At 40.3% G+C, this 20,961-nt stretch overlaps 1 protein-coding gene across 1 annotated transcript in view; it reads right to left on the bottom strand.

The window, feature by feature from the left end:
• The window catches only part of GABRG1 (gamma-aminobutyric acid type A receptor subunit gamma1), a 64,008-nt gene that overhangs the window by 9,573 nt on the left and 33,474 nt on the right, over positions 1-20,961 (bottom strand). Inside the window, exons 4-8 of the mRNA XM_049834668.1 lie at positions 10,579-10,799; positions 7,657-7,739; positions 6,219-6,356; positions 5,939-6,091; positions 1,837-2,048 (exon numbers count right to left, since the gene is read on the bottom strand). Coding sequence (XP_049690625.1) covers positions 1,837-2,048; positions 5,939-6,091; positions 6,219-6,356; positions 7,657-7,739; positions 10,579-10,799 — 807 coding nt within the window. The remainder of the gene's footprint in view (positions 1-1,836; positions 2,049-5,938; positions 6,092-6,218; positions 6,357-7,656; positions 7,740-10,578; positions 10,800-20,961) is intronic.

The following is a 20,961-nucleotide window of genomic DNA, read 5'->3' as shown; positions in this document are numbered from 1 at the left end:
TAGTCCAAACTCCAGCTATTTAATCAATAAATGTCATAATTTCTATCTCACAATTATTGTACATTTTAAATTGTCATATGCACTGAAAATCTCAAAGCATTTGGCAGATTATTGCACAAACGGCTGATGTATGAACAGATTCTGGAAAGTCTCATTCCTCCATTCAGTGGAGTATACTGGCAAACCACTTCAATGGCTTTTGATCTGCCAGCAGCTGATCTTCAATATCTCCCTGGTTTGAATAAGCAGTACTGCCTCCCCTCTTCCTTTTCTCCTTGTGGTGCACGCTGAGAGCAGACCTGTTTCCGCTCCCTGTTCCCTAAGTGTTGTTGAGACCTCATTGCAACAACCTAAAATTGAATCTGCTATGCTAGCACTGGGAAGTCCCCCAAATTCTGCAGCCTCTGTTACCTTTTACCCTCATTGCTCAGTTGTGGCCCTTGCCAAAGCCCGTTTTCCATCCCTTCCATTGTGCCTACATTTGCTTCTACCACTAACAGGAGAGAGGTTTGAGCCATCCATTTTCCAGTTCTCTTGGCTGCGCTGGATTCCCTGAGGATCGCAGCGATGTCCAACCAAGGCAGCACAGGGCAGTATTAACCCTTCACCATTAGCCTTGTCCTAAATACACAGCTGATCCACTCGGACCAGTTCACCATATGAACTGTGAGGGCTTTCATTGCCCTGGTATCAAGCCGTAACAGCTCGGCAGTGCCCCCATAAGACAGTCTCCCACAGCAGCTCTGCTCAAAACGGGCGCGTCAGTGCTTTCCCACACTAGTCGCAGAACAGATACGGTTCATAACACGACTTCTGCATTTCCATATCTGGGCTTCTGTAATTTCATTTCAATTTCTGTTTGATCTTACACACGTGGTATTCAGCCTTCACCCAGAAGAGACAACTGATCGTTATGATTCAGCCATGCTCCGGCTTCCTTTGACAAAATGATCTGGAAGGGGACTTTATACATTGTCCTTCCGCTTATTCTCTCCAAAAGATGACTACAATATACCTCAGATATTAAGACTAGTGTTCGAATGAATAAGCTATTTAATGCCTTTACCTCAATGTTTTATTAGTTTAAAGATTAGCTTTAAATATTTGTACTGGCTTCCAACAATAGGTTCTTTGGAAGTTCCAGTATTCTTATTACATGAGCAGAAAGCCTCTTAAAATTGAATAATACTTGTTCCTGGGATATGTGGGGATTCACGCCAAACAAACATCAACTTGTAAAAGCAGAAGGTTCATTTTACCAGCAAGAAATACGGAAGTAAATGAAAAGAAAGAGTTAATTTCTGAAGAGGAAGAGAGTCAGAACACTGACAAACAATGAGCACTTTTTCCTTTGCAAAGCTAGCGAGGTAAGACCCGAATTAGGTTATGCAGATCCAAACAAATCCTCATACCTTCAGTCCATTTAGATTATCTCTACTGCTACAGTCTTATCTATGGTTCTCTGCCAGGGGCTGTTTTCAGAAGCACTGTGTCCAGACATAACTGTCTCCATGGGCACACACTCCATGGGCAGCTCCAGAAGCACCAAGGGCTTGGGCATGGCATGTAAGCATGGAATGTTATACCAAACCACTCTCTAGCTTAGGCTCATGTGTTCTCATTCACAGATGAGTGAAATGATCTAAAACCTTTGTTCATTAGTAGTATTTACAGAAAATTAGTACAAGCTTCCAGCTGTAAAAAAATGATAAAGTAACTATTAGTGTTAATTATCTTAGAACATTAGCCCTTCTACTTAAGAACCAGTCTCTTGAAATTAATGCTACAGTAAAGAGTATTCTGTATTTCTTTTTCTTCTTGGTTGGCTAAACTTACTGATGGCTTAGATTTTGCCTTCTTTTCTTTTCCTTTGTCCCCTTTTCTGTTGCTGGTAAAGTAATGCAAGGTGCCATATTCCATCAAGGCAGCAAACACAAAAATGAAGCAAACTGAGACAAAAAGGTCCATTGCTGTCACATAGGAAACCTTTGGGAGTGACTTCCTAGCAATTGTACTCAGTGTTGTCATGGTCAGCACCGTTGTAATGCCTGTTTGAGAAAGAAAGAAAAAAGACAGGAAGAGGGAAGTGTGTAAGTAACCCAATCATATTGTCACAAAAAAAAAATCCTCAAAATTAGCCCTTCATTCATGAGGCATACAAGAACAGAGCCACAGCAGGGTTCACCGCTGATCACACCCACGCACACTGGTGCTACTGCAAGAAGCCATCCCTATGGATTCAGTGGACGCTGTGGGACCATACAGAATGCAGCACATTTCACCTTCAGTTTAAATCCCTCCCATTTTCAACACACACTGAATAAACAATGACACCAAGAAGGTTTGTGTAATTTTATGAATCTATTATAGAATGAACACATAAACCAAATACAATAGACAAACAGGTACAAATAAGCACAAAAATTTTATAAACACAAAAAAAGTCCTTTGGCTCTTGAAAGATTAAAATGTACAAAAGGACACATTCAGAAAAAAAGGTGTGTTATTTATCAATGATTTCAAACTTTCAGAAAACACGAGAAAAAATAATGTTTTCGATTGTTTACTTCTGACATGTAGCAGATCAAACTAGATGACCTTCATGGCCTTTTTACTAGGTATTTTTTCAATACTGTGTCTTAAGTAATAGAAAATGTTTCCCTTGATTCACTTACATACAAGTTAATTAAAAGAACAAGCTGGTCTTAATAGCGGTGTGTTCAGAATCTCAAGTATACCCCTCTTCACTGGTTTAACATTTAGAACATGTTTAACACTTTCTTCTTATATTTGATGCTTCAGGGAGATGCAAAGCGTTTTTCATAGTAGTCCAAAATTAAGATGTGACCTTTCCTTTGGAGAGCAATACTTGAACACACAAATAATTTGTTATTTACGTGCACAGGCTTATTGCAAAAAAATGTGTTACACCAGTCTAAGGCTGTCTATGGTTTTTAAACCAAAGCATGGAATCAAGGGTTACTATGGACTGATCCTGAAGCAGGAAAGCAGCAGTGATATCGCAACAGATTTCCCAAGGAAATCACATGCCTAAAAGGGAAAACAGACAACCACAGAGGTTTTCAAAAGTGCTTCGCTCCCACTAGATGCTTCTGAAAATCAATTAGGCATTTCTCTGCATAGTTAAATATCTAAATAACTTTAATCATCCAAACCATTTGCTTTAGGAAACCACAATCTGCCAGGCTCTTTCAACATATAAGGAAGAAGACACAAGCCTTTCCAGTGTACCAGACCCCAGCACAACCTCCAGTTGGGAAGTCACACCCACCATTCCCCCTACTGACTTCTGTTCAGAGAGGACAAAAGGAGACGTGGACTTTCCCAGTCCCCTCCACTATGCAAAAGGCATACAGGGGGCAGCCACAAGGAGCAAACCTTCCACAGCATCCCGACTGCTTGCCATGATGGACCTTGCTTAGTTTTGGCTTTCTTGTCTTAATTTCTCATTCTTTTTTCTATAAAATTCAGTCTATTTGACTGGTATTCTCTTTCTTCTTCACAGGAACATCTGCATGTGAGAAAAGTCATCCTACAATCTGTCAAACAATGGCTTCTGCATGTTCATACAAAAGGAGCTCAGAACTGCAGGGAGCTGTAAGTATGATATAGCAAACATTTATAGTACATCTCAAGTAGGTGAAGGTTAGTACTGCTCAAGCGGGAGCATGAAAACTCTAGCTTAACCATGAGATCAAAGCCAAACTTGCTAGGTGTATGGCACAGAAAAAGTACTCTGTAAAAAGAACAAACTGGATACAGAACTAGCAGGATGCCAATGCAACAGTTTTTCCTGTTATAGCTAGTGTCTTTCCAGATGGTACCCACAATGATGTCCAATGATTAGTCAGCCAAAGAAATCTTATAATAAATTTCTAAATCAAGATTTGAAACTACTGAGAGATAGTTTCACTTATTTATTCAAGATTTTAGGCTCTCTTCACTGAGCTTTGCAGTACTTTTAAATAGCATAAAGTTAAGATCCAAGACTCAGTTTTTCTTCCATTACCTTTTCATTAGGCTACTGAGCCATGTTCATTTTTGCTTACTTCCTCTCTTCACTCATTAGTCTTGCAGGCTTGACTGCCCAATGGTCCAGTTTCAGTGGGAAAGGTAGGGAGTTGAAGCCTGAACTCACCCTTCTGGTAGGAAACACTCCTATAACATGGGAATGGTGTGTTCACAATCCCATAAGCTGATGAGGAAAAATAACTCACATCTCTCTCTTCCTAAGATGCACTCTCAGCTCTTGGTCTTTCACCCAACATAGGTCATACTGCTGTCACTGGTTTTACTAAAAGCATCTGTCACTGCTAAGCTCAAAGTTGCTAGTCTGTATCCTATGCACTCCACACATCCCTGTTGTACTGGGTTTGTGTGGCAAGGTTTTGATAGTGAGGCAGCTACAGGGGTGGCTTCTGTGAGAAGCTGCTAGAAGCTTCCCCTATATCCGACAGCCAATGCCAGCCGGCTCCAAGACGGACCCGCCGCTGGCCAAGGCCGAGCCCTTCAGCGATGGTGATAGCACCTCTGGGATAACAGATTTAAGAAGGAAAAAAGTTGCTGTGCAACAGCAGCTGCAGCCAGAGATGGGAGTGAAAATATGTGAGAGAAACAACCCTGTAGCCCCCAGGTCAGTTAAGAAGGATGGGGAGGAGATGCTCCAGAGATTCCCCTGCAGCCCGTGGGGAAGGCCATGGTGAGGCAGGCTGTCCCCCTGCAGCCCAGGGAGGTCCACAGTGGAGCAGATATCCACCTGCAGCCCGGGAAAGACCCCATGCCGGAGCAGGTGGGTTCCTGAAGGAGGCTGTGACCCCGTGGGAACCCCGCGCTGGAGCAGGCTCCTGGCAGGACCTGTGGGCCCACGGAGAGAGGAGCCCACGCTGGAGCAGGTTTTCTGGCAGGACTTGCGACCCCGTGGGGGACCCACACTGAAGTAGTCTGTGCCTGAAGGACTGCAGCCCATGGAGGGGACCCATGCTGGAGCACTTCGTGGAGAACTGTCTTCCATGGGAGAAACCCCACGCTGGAGCAGGGGAAGAGTGTGAGGACTCCTGCCCCTGAGGAGGAAGGAGCGGCAGAGACAAGGTGTGATGGACTGACCCCAACCCCCCTTCCCCGTCCCCCTGTGCTGCTGGGGGGAGGAGGTAGAGAAAATCGGGAGTGGAGTTGAACCGAAGAAGAAGGGAGCAGTGGGGGAAGGTGATTTTAAGATTGGGTTTATATTTCTCATTATCCTACTCTGATTTGATTGGTAATAAATTAAATTAATTTTTTTCCCCAAGTCGAGTATGTTTTACCGTGACAGTAGCTGGTGAATGATCTCTCCCTGTCCTTATCTCCACCCACAAGCCTTTTGTTATATTTCCTCTCCCCTGTCCAGCTGAGGAGGGGAGTGATAGAGCCACTTTGGTGGGCACCTGTTGTCCAGCCAGGGTCAACCCACCACACGTGTCTATCGTGCTTTATGTGGGGTCTACAGCTCTTCTGCAAGGCAGCACATGAAACCTAAACTGTCAAACACAGGAGACTGACACCATGCTGAGCAGGTCAGCCAAGATGTTCCATGACGCTAAGAGAAGTTTAAACATACTTTCACACTAATGATTGCCACATTGCTGTCCCTGGATATGACAAAAAGAACATAAAGGAGGAAAAAAAAATATTTATGTGAACAACACCAGGTTCTCAAGGCTTGGATCAGGATTTCCAGATTTCCATTCTCAACAATCCCTCTGCAAGCCCTGCTGTGTAACCACAGCAGGATCCTCCTGCCCTTAATCTTGCAGTTCAAGAGAAAGGGTGACCAATGGTCACAATCTGAAGGGGAATAAACTGTGGTTAATTTACTCCCCGTTGCAGATTGGTATTCCTGGGGAGTACCAAACCCTTCAAGATTGAAAAAATACATTCTTACCCAGAGAAGTCCTTGCAGGAACTGCATCCTTATTGATCCAAAATGACACCCATGAAAGAACAACTGTGAGAATACAAGGAATGTATGTCTGAATAGTAAAATATCCCATACGTCTGCTGAGATCAAAGAAAATTGTCATAATAATATAATCACCTACAAATTAAAAAAAAAAGAAAAAAATACTTACACAACATTGAAAACAGTTTTCAGTTGTATTTTAATCTATTAGTCTTGTTCTGCATAGATATGAAATGAAATAAAACTTGACACTTTGCCTTACCAGACAAGGTATGAGAGATTTCAGTTGTATTTCGTAACCCTACAAATGCAAATTGATACAATCTCCAGTATTTTGGATCTGCCACTTCAACAGAGGTTTTCTTCCATTTGTATTCAATTTCATTTCTGGGATATCCATCTAGAAGAAAATAGAGAAAATCAAATGTTCAGCTCCAGTATATATCAAAACAAGTTTTGTGATCTCTGAAGTTGTTTATAAACTAAACCAGGGCTATACATAAAGTGGATCAGAGGGAAAACCAATCTATAGTCCACCTGACACACTTAAAATTTAACCACAAAACATCTAGCCTCAGTTTTAAACCTAGATAAATGTATGATCGATCAAGAGCTATGTAAATACAAATGTTTAGGGAAAACCTACACAATATTCTGGGACTCAGATATGAAAAAGTGGCTCGGAATCATCACTATGAGTTAATACACAAATGTGATATGTGTTATCACTTAAAGACCACACAGAGCTTAAAAGGACATACACTTATTAGTACATAATTTAATACAATTCCTATTGAGAGTTACTGAAAATTTCTTTGCCTATTATTCACAGAATGGATTTGTGTGGCCTGATTCACTGTCCAGTACTTCAACTTAAAGGAAGTGCGACTTTCTTGATTTTCATGTGCCTCGCATGTTGCCCCATATTATACTGCAGAAAGGCAGAAATGAAATTAAGCAAGACTTGCTTGTGTGGCACAACTATTTCATCAATGGAGCTACCAAAGCTCATTTAGCTGGAAGCACTCAAGAAGGAAGTATTAAATGAAAATATTAATTTAAAAAGAATCACTGAAGTTTGAATTCATTGCCTATTAGGTTTCACATTTAGGAATAAGTCATTCAGCTGTGTTCAGGTGGTTTGGGGTTTTTTTGCCAGTAATAGCACAATCCCCTTAGGAATATATATTTATTTTTTAAAATATAGTTTATAATAAAGAAATGAAGCCTGAAAGTTGTGTTTCTTGCTCACATAAGTAAGTCCCACTGAAAGTAGAAGGACTTCTTACACTGATTAAGCATTTACAGGAATAGGTTGAAGAAGACAGTTCCTATTTTTCCTTTTAAGTATACCACATGGAACTAATTCAAAGCTGGCAAGTCTGGCAGACATAAAAAATAAAGTTCTTCCAGGGCAATAGACTTCCATTAACTGGAATGGGCATTGTATCAGAATCCTAAGCAGTAAGATTATAAGTCTCACCTAAATGAAATGCATGTAATTCAACTCATTCATTACTGCATTTAATAATGCATTAAATAATGCAATAAATCTAATCAAAACATAAACAGGTCAGTTCTTTCCTTCACTACAAGGCTTTAAAAAGTAAACACTTGGTCTCTTGCTGCCCGAATTTAAGGAAATTTAAAGCCTGAATGTAAAGAGAAAAAAAAAAAAAAAAAAGCATTTTACCACCTACAGCTTGAAAACTCCAGTGGACAGGAGTGTTCATCCATAGGAAAGTTATGAAGCTGAAGATAACATTCAGCATTAATTGTCAGCCTAATTGGAAAAGGAAGGGAAAAAAAATAAAAAAAAGAAAAAAGGTTATATTCAAGCATCCAAACACTTCAGACTAGAAAGTAAAGAACATACACAGAAATCAATTTTGCCAGTTAATGGATGTTACACATAGCCAACTGTGTATCTGCAAAAAGCATCCAGTATCACTGCCAAGGACCAAAAACTATGATCATATGGAACCTGAGGACCTGCATTGTTTCAATAGGGATTTCAAGACATTTCAAAAATTTTAATTGATTTAGGGGGATCTTTCAGCTCTCTACCAGAAATAGGGGATAAAAGGGAGGGACTGAAGGCAGGGCAAGGAGGGGAGTTTACAATAGCAAATAAAGGAAGTTTCTGAAGAATGCATTTGTCAAGTCAAATTGCATTTGGCATGATTGTATCTGGTGGCTACAGACACAAGAGAGAAAGTGGGGACACTCTTGGGCTTACTTTATACTCATGGAAGCAGCTCTGGTGAAGACAGCAGCTTGGGTAGGAAAGAGCAGACTTGATATTTCTATTCATTGAATGTCTAAGGCATTCAGGTAGTTCATGCAACTAATATACATTTTAGAAGTAGTTTAGGACTCGTAATGGTATCAACTGAATCACTTGCTGCTTTTGAAAATACTATCACAGATTTCCAAAGAGCTTCCAAGCAACAAATGCAAAACTCAGTTCTGCTAACTTTCACCAGCAAGTTAGAGTAAGGGGCTAGACTCCAAACTGCCTTCTTTGTATTTAAAATACCTCCTCCTTTGTTGGCAACATTGTGAAGAAAGTCAGAATGTCTTCTAAAATCAACTTTAAAAATAAACGTAATGCTTACATGCTTGACTGTATGCAATACTTACGTACTAGACAAAAAGGGATGGGGAAAGGAAGATTCTGCCACATGCTTGCCAGAAAGCTCTGTAAGTCTTTAAACAAAGTATTTATTCTATACAAAGTGTCACTACGACCTTTCTGGAGATTTGTCCTGACCAAGAGAGAGGCTTATAAGAGAAAGTATATTTCTTGTCATATAATGGAGGGGGAAAAAAAGAAACATTTCCAAGTAAAACACTTGCATCCCTCTGAAGATGCTTCTCAAATTTGCCAACTATGGTATATACGTTTATTGCCTTTGTTTTCCATTTTCAACCTTTGGGTAGTCAAACACTTAAAGAAAAAGAAAAAAAACTTATTAAAGGCAACACAACTATATCTGGAATCACTGATGGGTGCAATGGACAGACCAAGGAGTATCCTCAGAAAGAGACTCAGGAAGCCTGACTAACAGAATCACCACATCTTCTCCCTGAATTACCAACAGGCAAAGAGTGGTGGTACAGGTGAGCCCATGAACTTGGAGCACTGTCAGATCCTATTATTGTTCCTTCGATAACCAACATATGAACCTCTCAATGTTATTCCACCTTAGGCCAAATTCAGACCATATCCTCAGCTATACAGATGTTTGCATGTTGCAGTGCTGGGTGAATACCTGTTCTGCTGTTTTATTACTAGCTCATTGCACTTCATAGCTCATACTCTAGCACAATAATTCTAACCTATTGCTCTGGGAGAGCTCACATGGTTTTATCGGTTGCATGCGTTTGTTTCTTTGTGTTACTTAGACCCTGTTTAAAAAAAAAATTGGACATTGAAACTGAACGGACAATGGAAGGGTAAAGTCCAAGTATGACTCTAGAATTGTTAGCTACAAAAAGAAAAAAAAAAAAATATTAGCATGTCAGCAGAAGAGGATCTCTGGAGGTTTTTATAAACACCAGCATAATAAATTGTTTAAAAAGTACTCTTCAGAGATATTTGTGTGCTCTCAAATGAAGCGTACTAAGAAAAAATTCAGTGAAGAGAATCTCTTTAAACCATTCTAATTCTTCTTACTTCTGATACAGAAGACTTCTATAAATTGTTGATCCAGCACAACTAGCTTGCATGTGAAAACAGCATAAATGACTGAAAAAAAGGTAATTAAAAGGTGTTACTTTTTCTTTAAAATAAATAAATAAATAAACTCTTAAAGGTAGAATCAGATTTATGGCATCCTCTGCATGGACTGCTTCTTGATCAGCTCCTAATTTATTGTAAGGTTTTTTAGGCATACTTAAAAAAATAAAACTGAGATAACCCTAAAATGCTTTCAGTAGACCACACCACAGTCTTTCAAGAACTGTTTGAAAAGTGACTCAAAGATCAGTACATATAGCCTAGATAGTAAGCTTAAAACCAGCCCAAGCATCTGCCATTTGCCAAGAAGAACTATCACCAACACATTTGCTTATGCCTAATTTGGATGAACAGGTTCATTGATTTTAATAGCTTGCAAGGGTAAACATGTTAAGAAGTACATGCAGGACTGGGACCTTAGCTTTAATCAAACTTCTTGTGATTTCTATTATCTGAAGCATTTAATATTTTACTTACAAAATATAACTTGGTGGAAATTAGATACTGAACTGTTTAGAACAGAAAGTCTGCAAAACAATTTATGACAGGATCTGCAATATGTTAGTGAGAAACAACCATGGCACTACATGCTATACAACTCCTTTTTTTTTTAATCTTGCCTGTACCTAAATGAGATTAAAATTTGTTATCCCCTTCAATTGTCTTTACCCAATTATCTAGGCAATATATTTCAATACTATTAATTTCATGTTTTTCATGACCAAATAATCTTTTTTTTTTTTTCCCCTCCTTTAGTAAACTCCTTACAAATTGCTGTGGTCCACAACAAAAGAGATGCCAAGGATTTGATTCACATTCATTATTTTCATATTCCTGGTCATAACTTCTTTTTTTTCTAGCCAGTTAATAAAAAACCCACCTTAGAGTGTATAATACTCTTCCATCACTCCAGATTCGAAGTAAACGATTTGGAGTTGTAATCCAGTGAGCATCAGATTTCCTTGAGTTCCTGAAGAAAGTGTCTGGAATCCAAATTTTTCCAACCATATTGCTATTAAGCATAAGCACCTTCATTGAGCTGTTAAATTTTAGACGACTGTCATACCAAGTCTGGGCAAAAATTATATCTATAGTGTATTCCTAAAAACAGAGAAACAACCATATCTATGTATATGTTTATCAAAGTCTGCAAGCCAACAACTTTTAACTCATATATAAATCCAAGGCCCCTTCTATTGTCTTTTGTACTACAATTTGCATAGCACTCAGCAGCCTGTAACCCCAAACTGAGAAATTAGAGGCTGACAAAAGATGCACATAGCCTTCTGTCCCTAACTCCTCGCCCCTGACACACACTGGTTAGTCAAGGAAGAAGAGATGTGATGGGAGCTTGCTGTAACTTGGAGGTTCCCACACAGTGCGACCACCTCTGGGAGACCTACACGGAAATTTAAGGGCAACCTTAATACTTCAGGGCTAGACTATGTTTGTTAAGACGAAGATTCTACATCTCTTAAACAGCAAACCAAATAAACTTTCTATGTTTTTTCCCCAAACTTTACAATATGCAATTTAAGATCCTTCAAGAAATTTCAGATTTCAAAACATTCATGAATATGCGGGAAGAAAACATCACAGTTTGCATAACTATCTGTTACCATCTGCCTCATATATCTACCTACATACACACAAAAGTATACATAGTCATAATCGGGAAGAAAATGTCCCTAAAGCAATTCCACTTTACTTATTAAAGCCTCAAGAAAGCTCCTTTTGTGACAGAAAGTCAAATTCCTCGGTAGACCTATGGCCAGAAAAGAAAGGTGAAAAATATAAATAAATAAACAAAAGGAAAACCCACAGCCTTTTAACGAGACAATTCTTGACACAGTAAAATTTGAGGGAGATAAACATTACAGATGCAATGAAATACTGTTTTTCAAAGAATCCAGCCAGTTGTTACTGCACTCCGAAGGAGCAAAGCAGCAGCCTCTTCTCTGGTGGGTTTTTGTCACAGCTCCAGACCACGACTCTAACCGTAAGAGCAAACAGTCTCTCCCTCTACCTGATGGTAGATGTGATCTTTCCTGCGTGGCTGCCCCATGAGGGCTCCAATGAGCAACTCAGCAGCTCCTCCGCAGGGAAAAGGAGCTGGAGACCAGACTTAGACACCTGGTGCTGGTTGTTCACCTCACTTACGGGATGAGTGTGTGGGGGGAAGGCAGAAGGAGGCAGTGGTTCAAACTCTTGCTTAGAGCCAAAGGGGTCACTACTAGTTTATCTGGTCAATAAAAATGCACAGTGCTGACAGTCAATTCTGGTTTTAAATAAAATAAAAGTGGAAGGCTTTGCTGGTTGAGGTGGGGGGTTTTGTTCATTTTACTTTTAAATAATTGCAGCAGCCAACTGTATGAGTTACACACTCCTCACTCATTTCTTCAGCTGATGCCACCCATCTCCCAGGAAAGTTTGTGAAATTTGGCACTCAATCCTTGAGAAGTGCCAAGGCAGATATTCTGGGACTACCTAAATCTCTCTCAATTTTCCCACCTCTCCAGGTGGGAGAAGAACAGGTTCAGGAAATAGATACGCAAGAGGGAGGCTTGCCCTTGCTCTGTGATGTATGGCAGATGGACTGTGGTTAAGTCAGTGACTCTCAAAGGTTATGAATAACTAGTGTGTGAGGCAAACAGTGGAGGGACAGAAGGAACAAAAGGACTAATCAAAAATGCATTTTAGAGGTGACTTTGTTCTAAAACTCTGCTTATTCCTTGAGAGGCACAGCCATCAAGGGAAGATTCTGCAGGTCAAAACAAGTCCTTGATTATTTTGTTTCCATAAACAACGTTCAAGACACCTGTGAAAACCCTGGTTTAAGGGCTTGTTTAACCTTAAAATTCAGCTTTCTGTGCTCATCTATAGTGGTTAGAGCTGGAAAGGAAGCTTGCCTTGTTGTAGTGTAAATGAGAACCCGAGGCAGTGCACCAGAGAAGTGTTTTAATGGGCTTAAATGGAACAGAATGAACAAAGATTTATGTGTTGCCTTTACAGTACAAATAGGAGAAAAAGAGAAGTCAGTGAGCGAAATCAACAGGCACGACCAAATGTATGAAGAAAGCAGACTGTCTGAGTTTGAAGGTGCTACTCTAAGCAGCCACTTCACAGTAGCACTGCATTTTCTGAGAAAAAGAAATTTATCAAAGTGTCATTACAGTCAAATCCACCCAGAGCAAGAAAACTCAGGTTATCATAGAATACCAACCACCCTAACAAATTAAGATAAAAAAGGACGAGGAGCTCACAGATTATTTTGAACACACAAAGCAAAGGAACAACCTCAGTGGACCCAGATGCTTGTATTCTCTTACCTTTCAGTATTAAATGTACAAGTTTTTATCACACCCATGTATTACAGGAGCTGTTTAAAGAACTTTTTGGGGGACAAAAGGAAAGAAACTTTCTTAAAATCCTTCATGATACATTTATAACTGTTCAAAAAGAATCTAATACATAATAGTTTAATATCACAAAATTAGTAACTACTTGTTTCCACATATCTTGCTGAATGTGCAATCAGAGATCCAATTGCTAGCCTCTTGTCACATACCTGCAGAAGGTGGTCCTCCATTTGTAAACTGACACTTCAGCACACAGACATCTCCCTCAGGAGTCAGCCAACGAAAGGCATAATCTTACTATTCATCCCATGTGAAAGATGTGGACTTGCAGCTTCATGGTGGGTGGCAGCAGCAGTTCACCCCCCTCTTCAGTAGGGACCCCAAGTAAGTGCTCTCTGATTTCTCCCAAGAACATTTATTCCACTTCTGACATCTGCCTCGGTGGACATTACTACCTACTTCGTTAGCATATCTATTTGTGCTATGCCTCCCCGAGACCTCTCTGTCTTTGAGGGTCCATAGCACATTCTGAGGCTGTATATATTCTTCACATAACACATCTCACATGGCATCACATTTTCAACCCATTCTATCTATACTATCTTTCACTCAAGTGAACTTCAGTGTAATGTGCAAGCACATGCTTGTACTCACACTGTAGAGGGGCGAGGCATGTGAAAATGGGACCCAAATGTATACTGGACTCCTTTCTGAACACAAGCTTCCCCGCAGAAGAGGCCAGGTGGCATAGGTCCAAATGGATGCCAAGCAGACACCAAACACGGGCAAACATATAGGATGATCAGACAGCTAATAGACTGGCAGCATGCAGCTGTGACAGTATAGACGCTTGAGAGCAATAATCTGAAAGGGAAACTATGCTACAGGCATTATCAAGAAAGTTGGATTATTTCTCAAAATCTAGGTTTGAAATGGGCTTGAAATTTTCAGGTTTTATGGATTCCCTTAAATTTGCATCTCCTGAAAAATATTCCATATTTCCTTTTAAGATGGAGAAATCCGGGTCCCCAAAATTTGTTGAAAATGAGGTAGAAAAATCACTATGCTGTCTTTTCTGTGAGTACTTTGTTTCCAAAACTAGATTAATAAAAGCCCTATCTTTGTTTAGACACCGAATGAGCAAGCACAGCAGCAGCCAGATTTATACAACATTCTTTTAGTGCAACAGATCTTTCTGAGCAACTATTTTGTTTTCCTTGTGTTCTTTCAAAAAGTTAACACTCTTATCACTACTTCTATTAGTCTTTCATAAAACTCACCATTCGATGCCACTGTGTACCCATAAAAATTGGTTTACTACTCTCTCTTTGAAATGAAACTAATGATATAGCCACGCAAAATAAAATGGAATCAATCTATGGCTGAGTTAGTCACAGCTATAGCAAAATGCATGCTTATTCATATTTAGCCTCACAGGGTTCAATAACCATGGCACACGTTAGCTCATATTTGGCATTTGATTAGATCACTGAACTCTTTTTTGCACAGCTGGCATAAAGAGCCCACCTGCCTAATTATTTACAGATAAGTGCAATCCTCCTCCATCTCTTTCCTCTCTAAAAGATCATAACAAACTCCAAAGGCTGGGAGCACAGTGACTAATCAGAGATTACCATTAAGGGGCCAGGCAGTGAACAAACTGTGAATATTGACAAGCAGGTGTATAGTGTGAGAGAAAATCATTAAATAAACAAAAGCAATTACTTCAAATAAAGTAGGTACAGCTACTGTATGGGAATAAGTGGAATCCTCAACATCAGTTTCATTGTCATGCACAGTTCAATTACAGTCAGACATGAAAATGGGCGAGTGGATTGGGTTTTTTATTGGAAAGTTGTGAAAGAAAGGGGGCAGATACCATCCTACATGATTGTTTCTCAGTGCAAACTGCATCACACAAATTCCAACATAATATCAGTAAGGATGGAAAATATCTCACAAAGAAAAAAACCCTATTTTTCTTAGATATTTTGTCTGGCAGTCTTGCAACTGATTTGATATTCCACAGTAAAAAGCGTGGAGAAGTCAAGAAGGGAGTAGCTAAATCGTTGGCTGCATTATGTTAATGGCAACACATTTTGTTTGAGGCCTCGTTTTCTGGGGCCAAACACAAAAGCAATGAAAAGTCCCAAAACCAAACTCACAACTGAAAAAATGTGTTAGCAAATTACAGGCCTGCAATACAGTTCATTACTAATGAATTTCAGAGAAAAATGAATAAAAACATACTCCTGTCATTTCACCTTTGCTCAGAAACCCACGCCAGCTTTTCTCCCAGATTAAAAATTTCACCTGAAGGGCACCTGAAGTTTTCTGGAGTGCAACAAGCTAATTCAGAAATCTGTTTCATAGGGAGCCCCTGAACTCAGTTCCATTACCAAATGTGACACGACTTCATCTTCAAGGTGTTTTCCCCCGTGTTTCTTCATTCTATCCAGCATTCTGTTTCCTTAAACTGGAACTCAATGTGAAGGAGGCAGGGAATTTTTCAGAAAAAATTAAGAAGGGGAAAATAAAGAAAGCATTCTACCAACCTATATGTTCCAACATTAAGAGATGTAATTTAATATTAAAGACTCAATTTAATATGCTGATTAAGAGGCTTAAAGAGCAAAGAAAGTCATAGACAAAACTGGTAACCACATGCTTTCCTAAGAGGTAAGCACCAAATAAAGCATTAAGCATCAGCCAATTTATCTTCATCTTGTCAGTGTGCTGCCAATAAACACTTGTAACCTTTACCGTTTCCCTCACCCAAATATCTCTGGACATCACTAAGGGGCTATTAAGTAATTTTATTAAAATACTTAACCTATCTTTGATGTATAACTCCTCTTAACAAAAGGTCTAAAATGTGGTTGCTCTCCCTGGTGCGTTACTTTACAAACCCTTTAAAAATATTTTTGAGCTGCTTCAGGGCCAACAATGGTTTCACAGCTTGATTCCCATGGCTGGGACTGAAGTAAAAGTAAAATTTCTTGTTTTGATAAACCATTTTAGTTTGCTCACTATAGCAATCTAAACCTGGTAACCTTAGGGTGAGATCTAAACGGTCCAACAAATCACAGTGATTCTGACATGTACCTGTAATATTACATTAATGAGCCTGCAGTGGTGGAAGTTGTGGGGGCTGCAGGAAATACTCTGAACAAAAGTGCACAGCATCTGCTCCCAGAGTCTTTCAACCAGTCAGATTATTATAACTGTACAGATAATCACACTGGAGGATGCTATGAAAACATATGCACAGGGTAAGTGGAAATATGGCAAATCATATCTACAGAAGGTGAGGGAGTACAGCAAGACCTACATAGTCACAATACAGGAAAAATCCATCACTCTTCACATCATAATTTGGCATCTGTGCTTATCCAGTTCTTATTTTGAACATGCAAAATGACAGATGCAAACAACAATATGAATAAAAGGCAAGATTTGTTTCAATGCTTTGTAGATTAGAAACTATGATTAAAATCTTGCCAATAGTCAAAAGATTAGCTAGAAAAGTTACTAAAGCACTTCAGCAAAATCTCTGCTTTTATTTGATCACTGTAGATTTTGGCCATTTGAAGAGAGCATAAGGAGAGGAAGTAGATGATATAATCTATATACATTCCCACACTGAAAATTATACAAAAAGTTTTGGTTTTCTTTTCAATTGAAACTTCAATATTTCAGCCACTGCCACCCATAAACAAACATTAAACTATAGAAAGAACCAGAGAAGACAACTCAGAACAACAACCAAAAAAACCCACAAAAAAACCCCAAAAAACCCAAAAACCAGACATAAATACATACATATATATTAAAAAAACAGGAGTGGATGCTGGTATGGATTAAGGGTTCAGCTTTGAGGTTGTCAGCAGTGTTTTATCAGCTCCATTAACTGTACTTTCTAAATTCAGCAGCTACATCTACTTTCCTGTAACTAGAGAGATCCAAGTAGTCAAAATTGGTCCCACAAACAACTTCAGCAACAAAGCTGCACATTACTCAAGCATACATGATTTACTACGGTTTCCTTTTATTAATAAGCTATAAAGTCTCAAACACAATACTTCACCATTCAGCTGTTTTTAAAGCAAGATTAATTGCACAGTTACTGTTAGGTCTTTTATTTCCATGGTCTTCCTGCCATGCTTCAAAATCCCAATATGGCAAGGACACTTCTCTGGTTTCTACCTTGCAACTCCTGTAAGATACATGGATCCTACATGAAATACAGCACTCCTATCAGTTTAGCTTTCTGGCTGATGAGGCAGTCATGCAACTCCAAATATCAGTCATTTGCTACACCGAAGATATAACAGCACGGACAACTGTTAAGAGCCTCTATTTACTTACTGGCCCCATAACCCTTTGTGGGGATAACCCTCTACAATAGGACACTACTGTTATTGAAAAGGTGAAATCTCATGCAGCACTTACTGTACGCCAGCGAATGACAAACTCCAAAACAGTGCAACAAAAAGTGTTTTAGATGTGCATTTTCCATGGCGGTCAAAATAACGATCCAGAGTGTATAAGACTTGATGAAATTTAAATTATACAACAGAATAAAAATAATGAAGGCCAAGATCAACAGGCAGGGAAGTTACATTCAGCTACTAACTAAACCACATCACTGCGTTTCTTAAGAGCTGCGTTGTCAGTGCTGTCACCCCGAGTAACAAGAAAGCAGGGCAACACTCTTTCCAGGAGTGGGTCTGCTTCCTCAGTAAACAGCTTGGAGGTGCCGCTGCAGGAAAGGGCAGCCGGAGCACTCCCCTGCTTTGTAAAGTGAACCTCCCATAGCATGCACTATGAGGAGAAAAATCCTGTTCCTGTAGCTTCCCAGCTTTTAACAGAGGATGAGGGTTTGTAGTGTCAGCACAGATCCTGGCACTGGCCGCTGTAGGGGCCAGTGCATGACAGCAGCTTTCCTCTGGAACACAGCAGCAAAGGAGGCAGTGAAAACCATCGCCAAGGACAGTTCCTATTGCAACAAGCTCTTACAAGCTATCATAACAATCAAAGCACATCCTCTGCCTTTTTTCCCGAAACCCAGTTCAAATCTAGGCCAGCAGAATTATTCCCACAACTGGAATGCAGCATCACAAATTTCCATACAGACAGACAGATTAGGAATTAATAACAAAGAACAGGTGTGTAATGTTCTTCAAAATATTTATCATCCATTTGACACAAAGACAAGAGGTACAAGACAAAGAACTAAATGTAGCTTGTCTCAGCTGCAGACACAAGGGAGACAACCACATCAGAAGCAGACAAAAAGTATTTGGAGAGGATATTAAGGTATCAGAAGTAACAGTAAAGTGTACAACAGAGCAGCTAAGCAATCTGTGCGGTTTTGGGGGGAAAAGCAGGAGTCAAGCACTGTTTGGGTTAGCTTTAGCACTGTACCTTTACCTTCTCAGTGGATACTTATATTACCATTACCATTCTTGGTTTAGATTATCTCAGATCAAAACTGAATTGTGCAGGCACTCAATACTGCTTATACAGGATACACATCCTCTGCAAGGAGCTTACGGTTTAGAATTAAACATAAAAGACAAGATTTGGAAAGACAACAGGGGCATAAGTAACACAAAACAAAGAACCCAATAACAGTCAGAATTACATGGAGTGATTTTAGCACAACAAAAGCTTAATTGTTTGTGTTATTTTGTAGCCTCCACAGAAAGAAGGAAAAAAAGGAAAAAAAAAAAAAAAGAAAAGTAAGTTCAAATAGGAACATGATGAGAAACAATGAAGAAGCTTTCATACATTTATAGAAAGTTTTTCAAACATAAAGAGCAGCTTGGGAGAAAGTGGTATGAAAAGTTGAAAGGATGGGAGCAGAAACTAGTGAGATCTGAGATAGAAAATGGCCTCTTGGGGAAAAAAAAAAAAAAAACAACAAAAAATGGGCTGGGGATAGACTTTGAAGCGCCTTGAAAGTGAAAGGAAACTGTTTATGTGTGATGTCCAGTGAAAGAGGAGACGGAGGAAGAATCTGAGCAAAAAATTGCTCAGTAGAAACAGTGGAAAATTCTCTCTGTAGGACATCTCTAGAAGGTTTTGTATAGGGTTTCCGTAGAAAGGTTTTGGCAGCAGGGAGGGCTACAGGGGTGGCTTCTGTGAGAAGCTGCTAGAAGCTTCCCCTGTGTCCAACAGAGCCAATGCCAGCCGGCTCCAAGACGGACCCGCCGCTGGCCAAGGCTGAGCCCATCAGCGATGGTAGCACCTCTGGGATAACAGATTTAAGAAGGGAAACCTGTAGTGAGCCGGGGGGATTGGAATGTGAGAAAAACAACCCTGCAGACCCCAGGTCAGTGAAGAAGGATGGGGAGGAGATGCTCCAGGCGCCGGAGCAGAGATTCCCCTACAGCCCATGGGGAAGACCATAGTGAGGGAGGCTGTCCTCCTGCAGCCCAGGGAGGTCCACAGTGGAGCAGATATCCACCTGCAGCCCAGAGAGGACCCCACACCGGAGCAGGTGGGTGCCCGAAGGAGGCTGTGACCCCGTGGGAAGCCCGTGCTGGAGCAGGCTCCTGGCAGGACCTGTGGCCCCATGGAGAGAAGAGCCCACGCTGGAGCAGGTTTTCTGGCAGGACTTGTGGCCCACGCTGGAGCAGTCTGTGCCTGAAGGACTGCAGCCTGTGGAAGGGACCCACGCTGGAGCAGTTCATAAAGAACTGCAGCCCGTGGGAAGGACTCATGTTGGGAAAAGTTCATGGAGGACTGTCTCCCGTGGGAGCGCCCCCACGCTGGAGCAGGGGAAGAGTGTGAGAAGTCCTGCCCCAGAGGAGGAAGGAGCGGCAGAGACAAGGTGTGATGAACTGACCTCAACCCCCATTCCCTGTCCCCCTGCGCTGCTGGGGGGGGAAGAAGTAGAGAAAATTGGGAGTGGAGTTGAGCCCAAGAAGAAGGGAGGGGTGGGGGGAAGGTGTTTTTAAGACTTGGTTTACATTTCTTATTATCCTACTCTGATTTGATTGCTAATAAATTAAATTAATTTTTCCCCAGGTTGAGTCTGTTTTGCCCATGATGATAGCTGCTAATTGATCTCTCCCTGTCCTTATCTTGACCCAAGAGCCTTTTGTTATATTTTTTCTCCCCTGTCCAGCTGAGGAGGGGAGTGACAGAGCAGCTTTGGTGGGCACCTGACGTTCAGCCAAGGTCAACCCACCACAGGTATGAATAAAGCAAGGCTGCAACTGGAAAGATTACAAAAATACGTTAGCATAACAATGGGAGTCTGGACGAGAGTTTCCATGTGACATATTAAAAAATAAAGAAAAATAAAACCCCTTTGCACTCAGAATTTGAAAGACTACAACTGAGACCATACTCTTGGTTCTAAGATCCATTAAATCATAGAAGATTTTTAGATTTCAGGCCTTGATGACACACAGAGTAGTGATTATGCACAGCAACTGAGAGTGTGGAAGTGGTGAAAAGTGGGAAGATTTAAAGTTACAATTTAGCCATATTGAGCTAACTAAACACCTGTGAACAGATATGACAGACACAAGGCAATACCTTAGATTGGACAACAGGAGGTACACAGAATAGCAGGCAACTAGCACACAAAGGTTGCTGAATTTGTGCATGAAACTACCAAGAAGTAGTTGAGAGCAGGAGAAGAGAAGATGACCATGGAAGACATCCTGTGAAGAAGTATCAAAGGAAGAGCTTTAAGAAGTACATTCACATCAACGCTTAAATAGATCAAGTACTAGGAACAGAAAAGAAATCAAGGAACTTCCTCACAACACATTGACAGACTGACCACAGATAAAAAGGAAGAAGCTTTTCAGAATTGTCTTCTAGCCCCAACCATGTCCACAGCTCAGCACTTCTGCTATTTCTTTAACAAATTAGCTTTATGCAAA

The sequence above is a fragment of the Accipiter gentilis genome, chromosome 3, assembly GCF_929443795.1.
Source record: "Accipiter gentilis chromosome 3, bAccGen1.1, whole genome shotgun sequence".
Taxonomy (NCBI): Eukaryota; Metazoa; Chordata; class Aves; order Accipitriformes; family Accipitridae; genus Astur; species Astur gentilis.
This window is presented reverse-complemented; position numbering and strand designations above follow the sequence as displayed.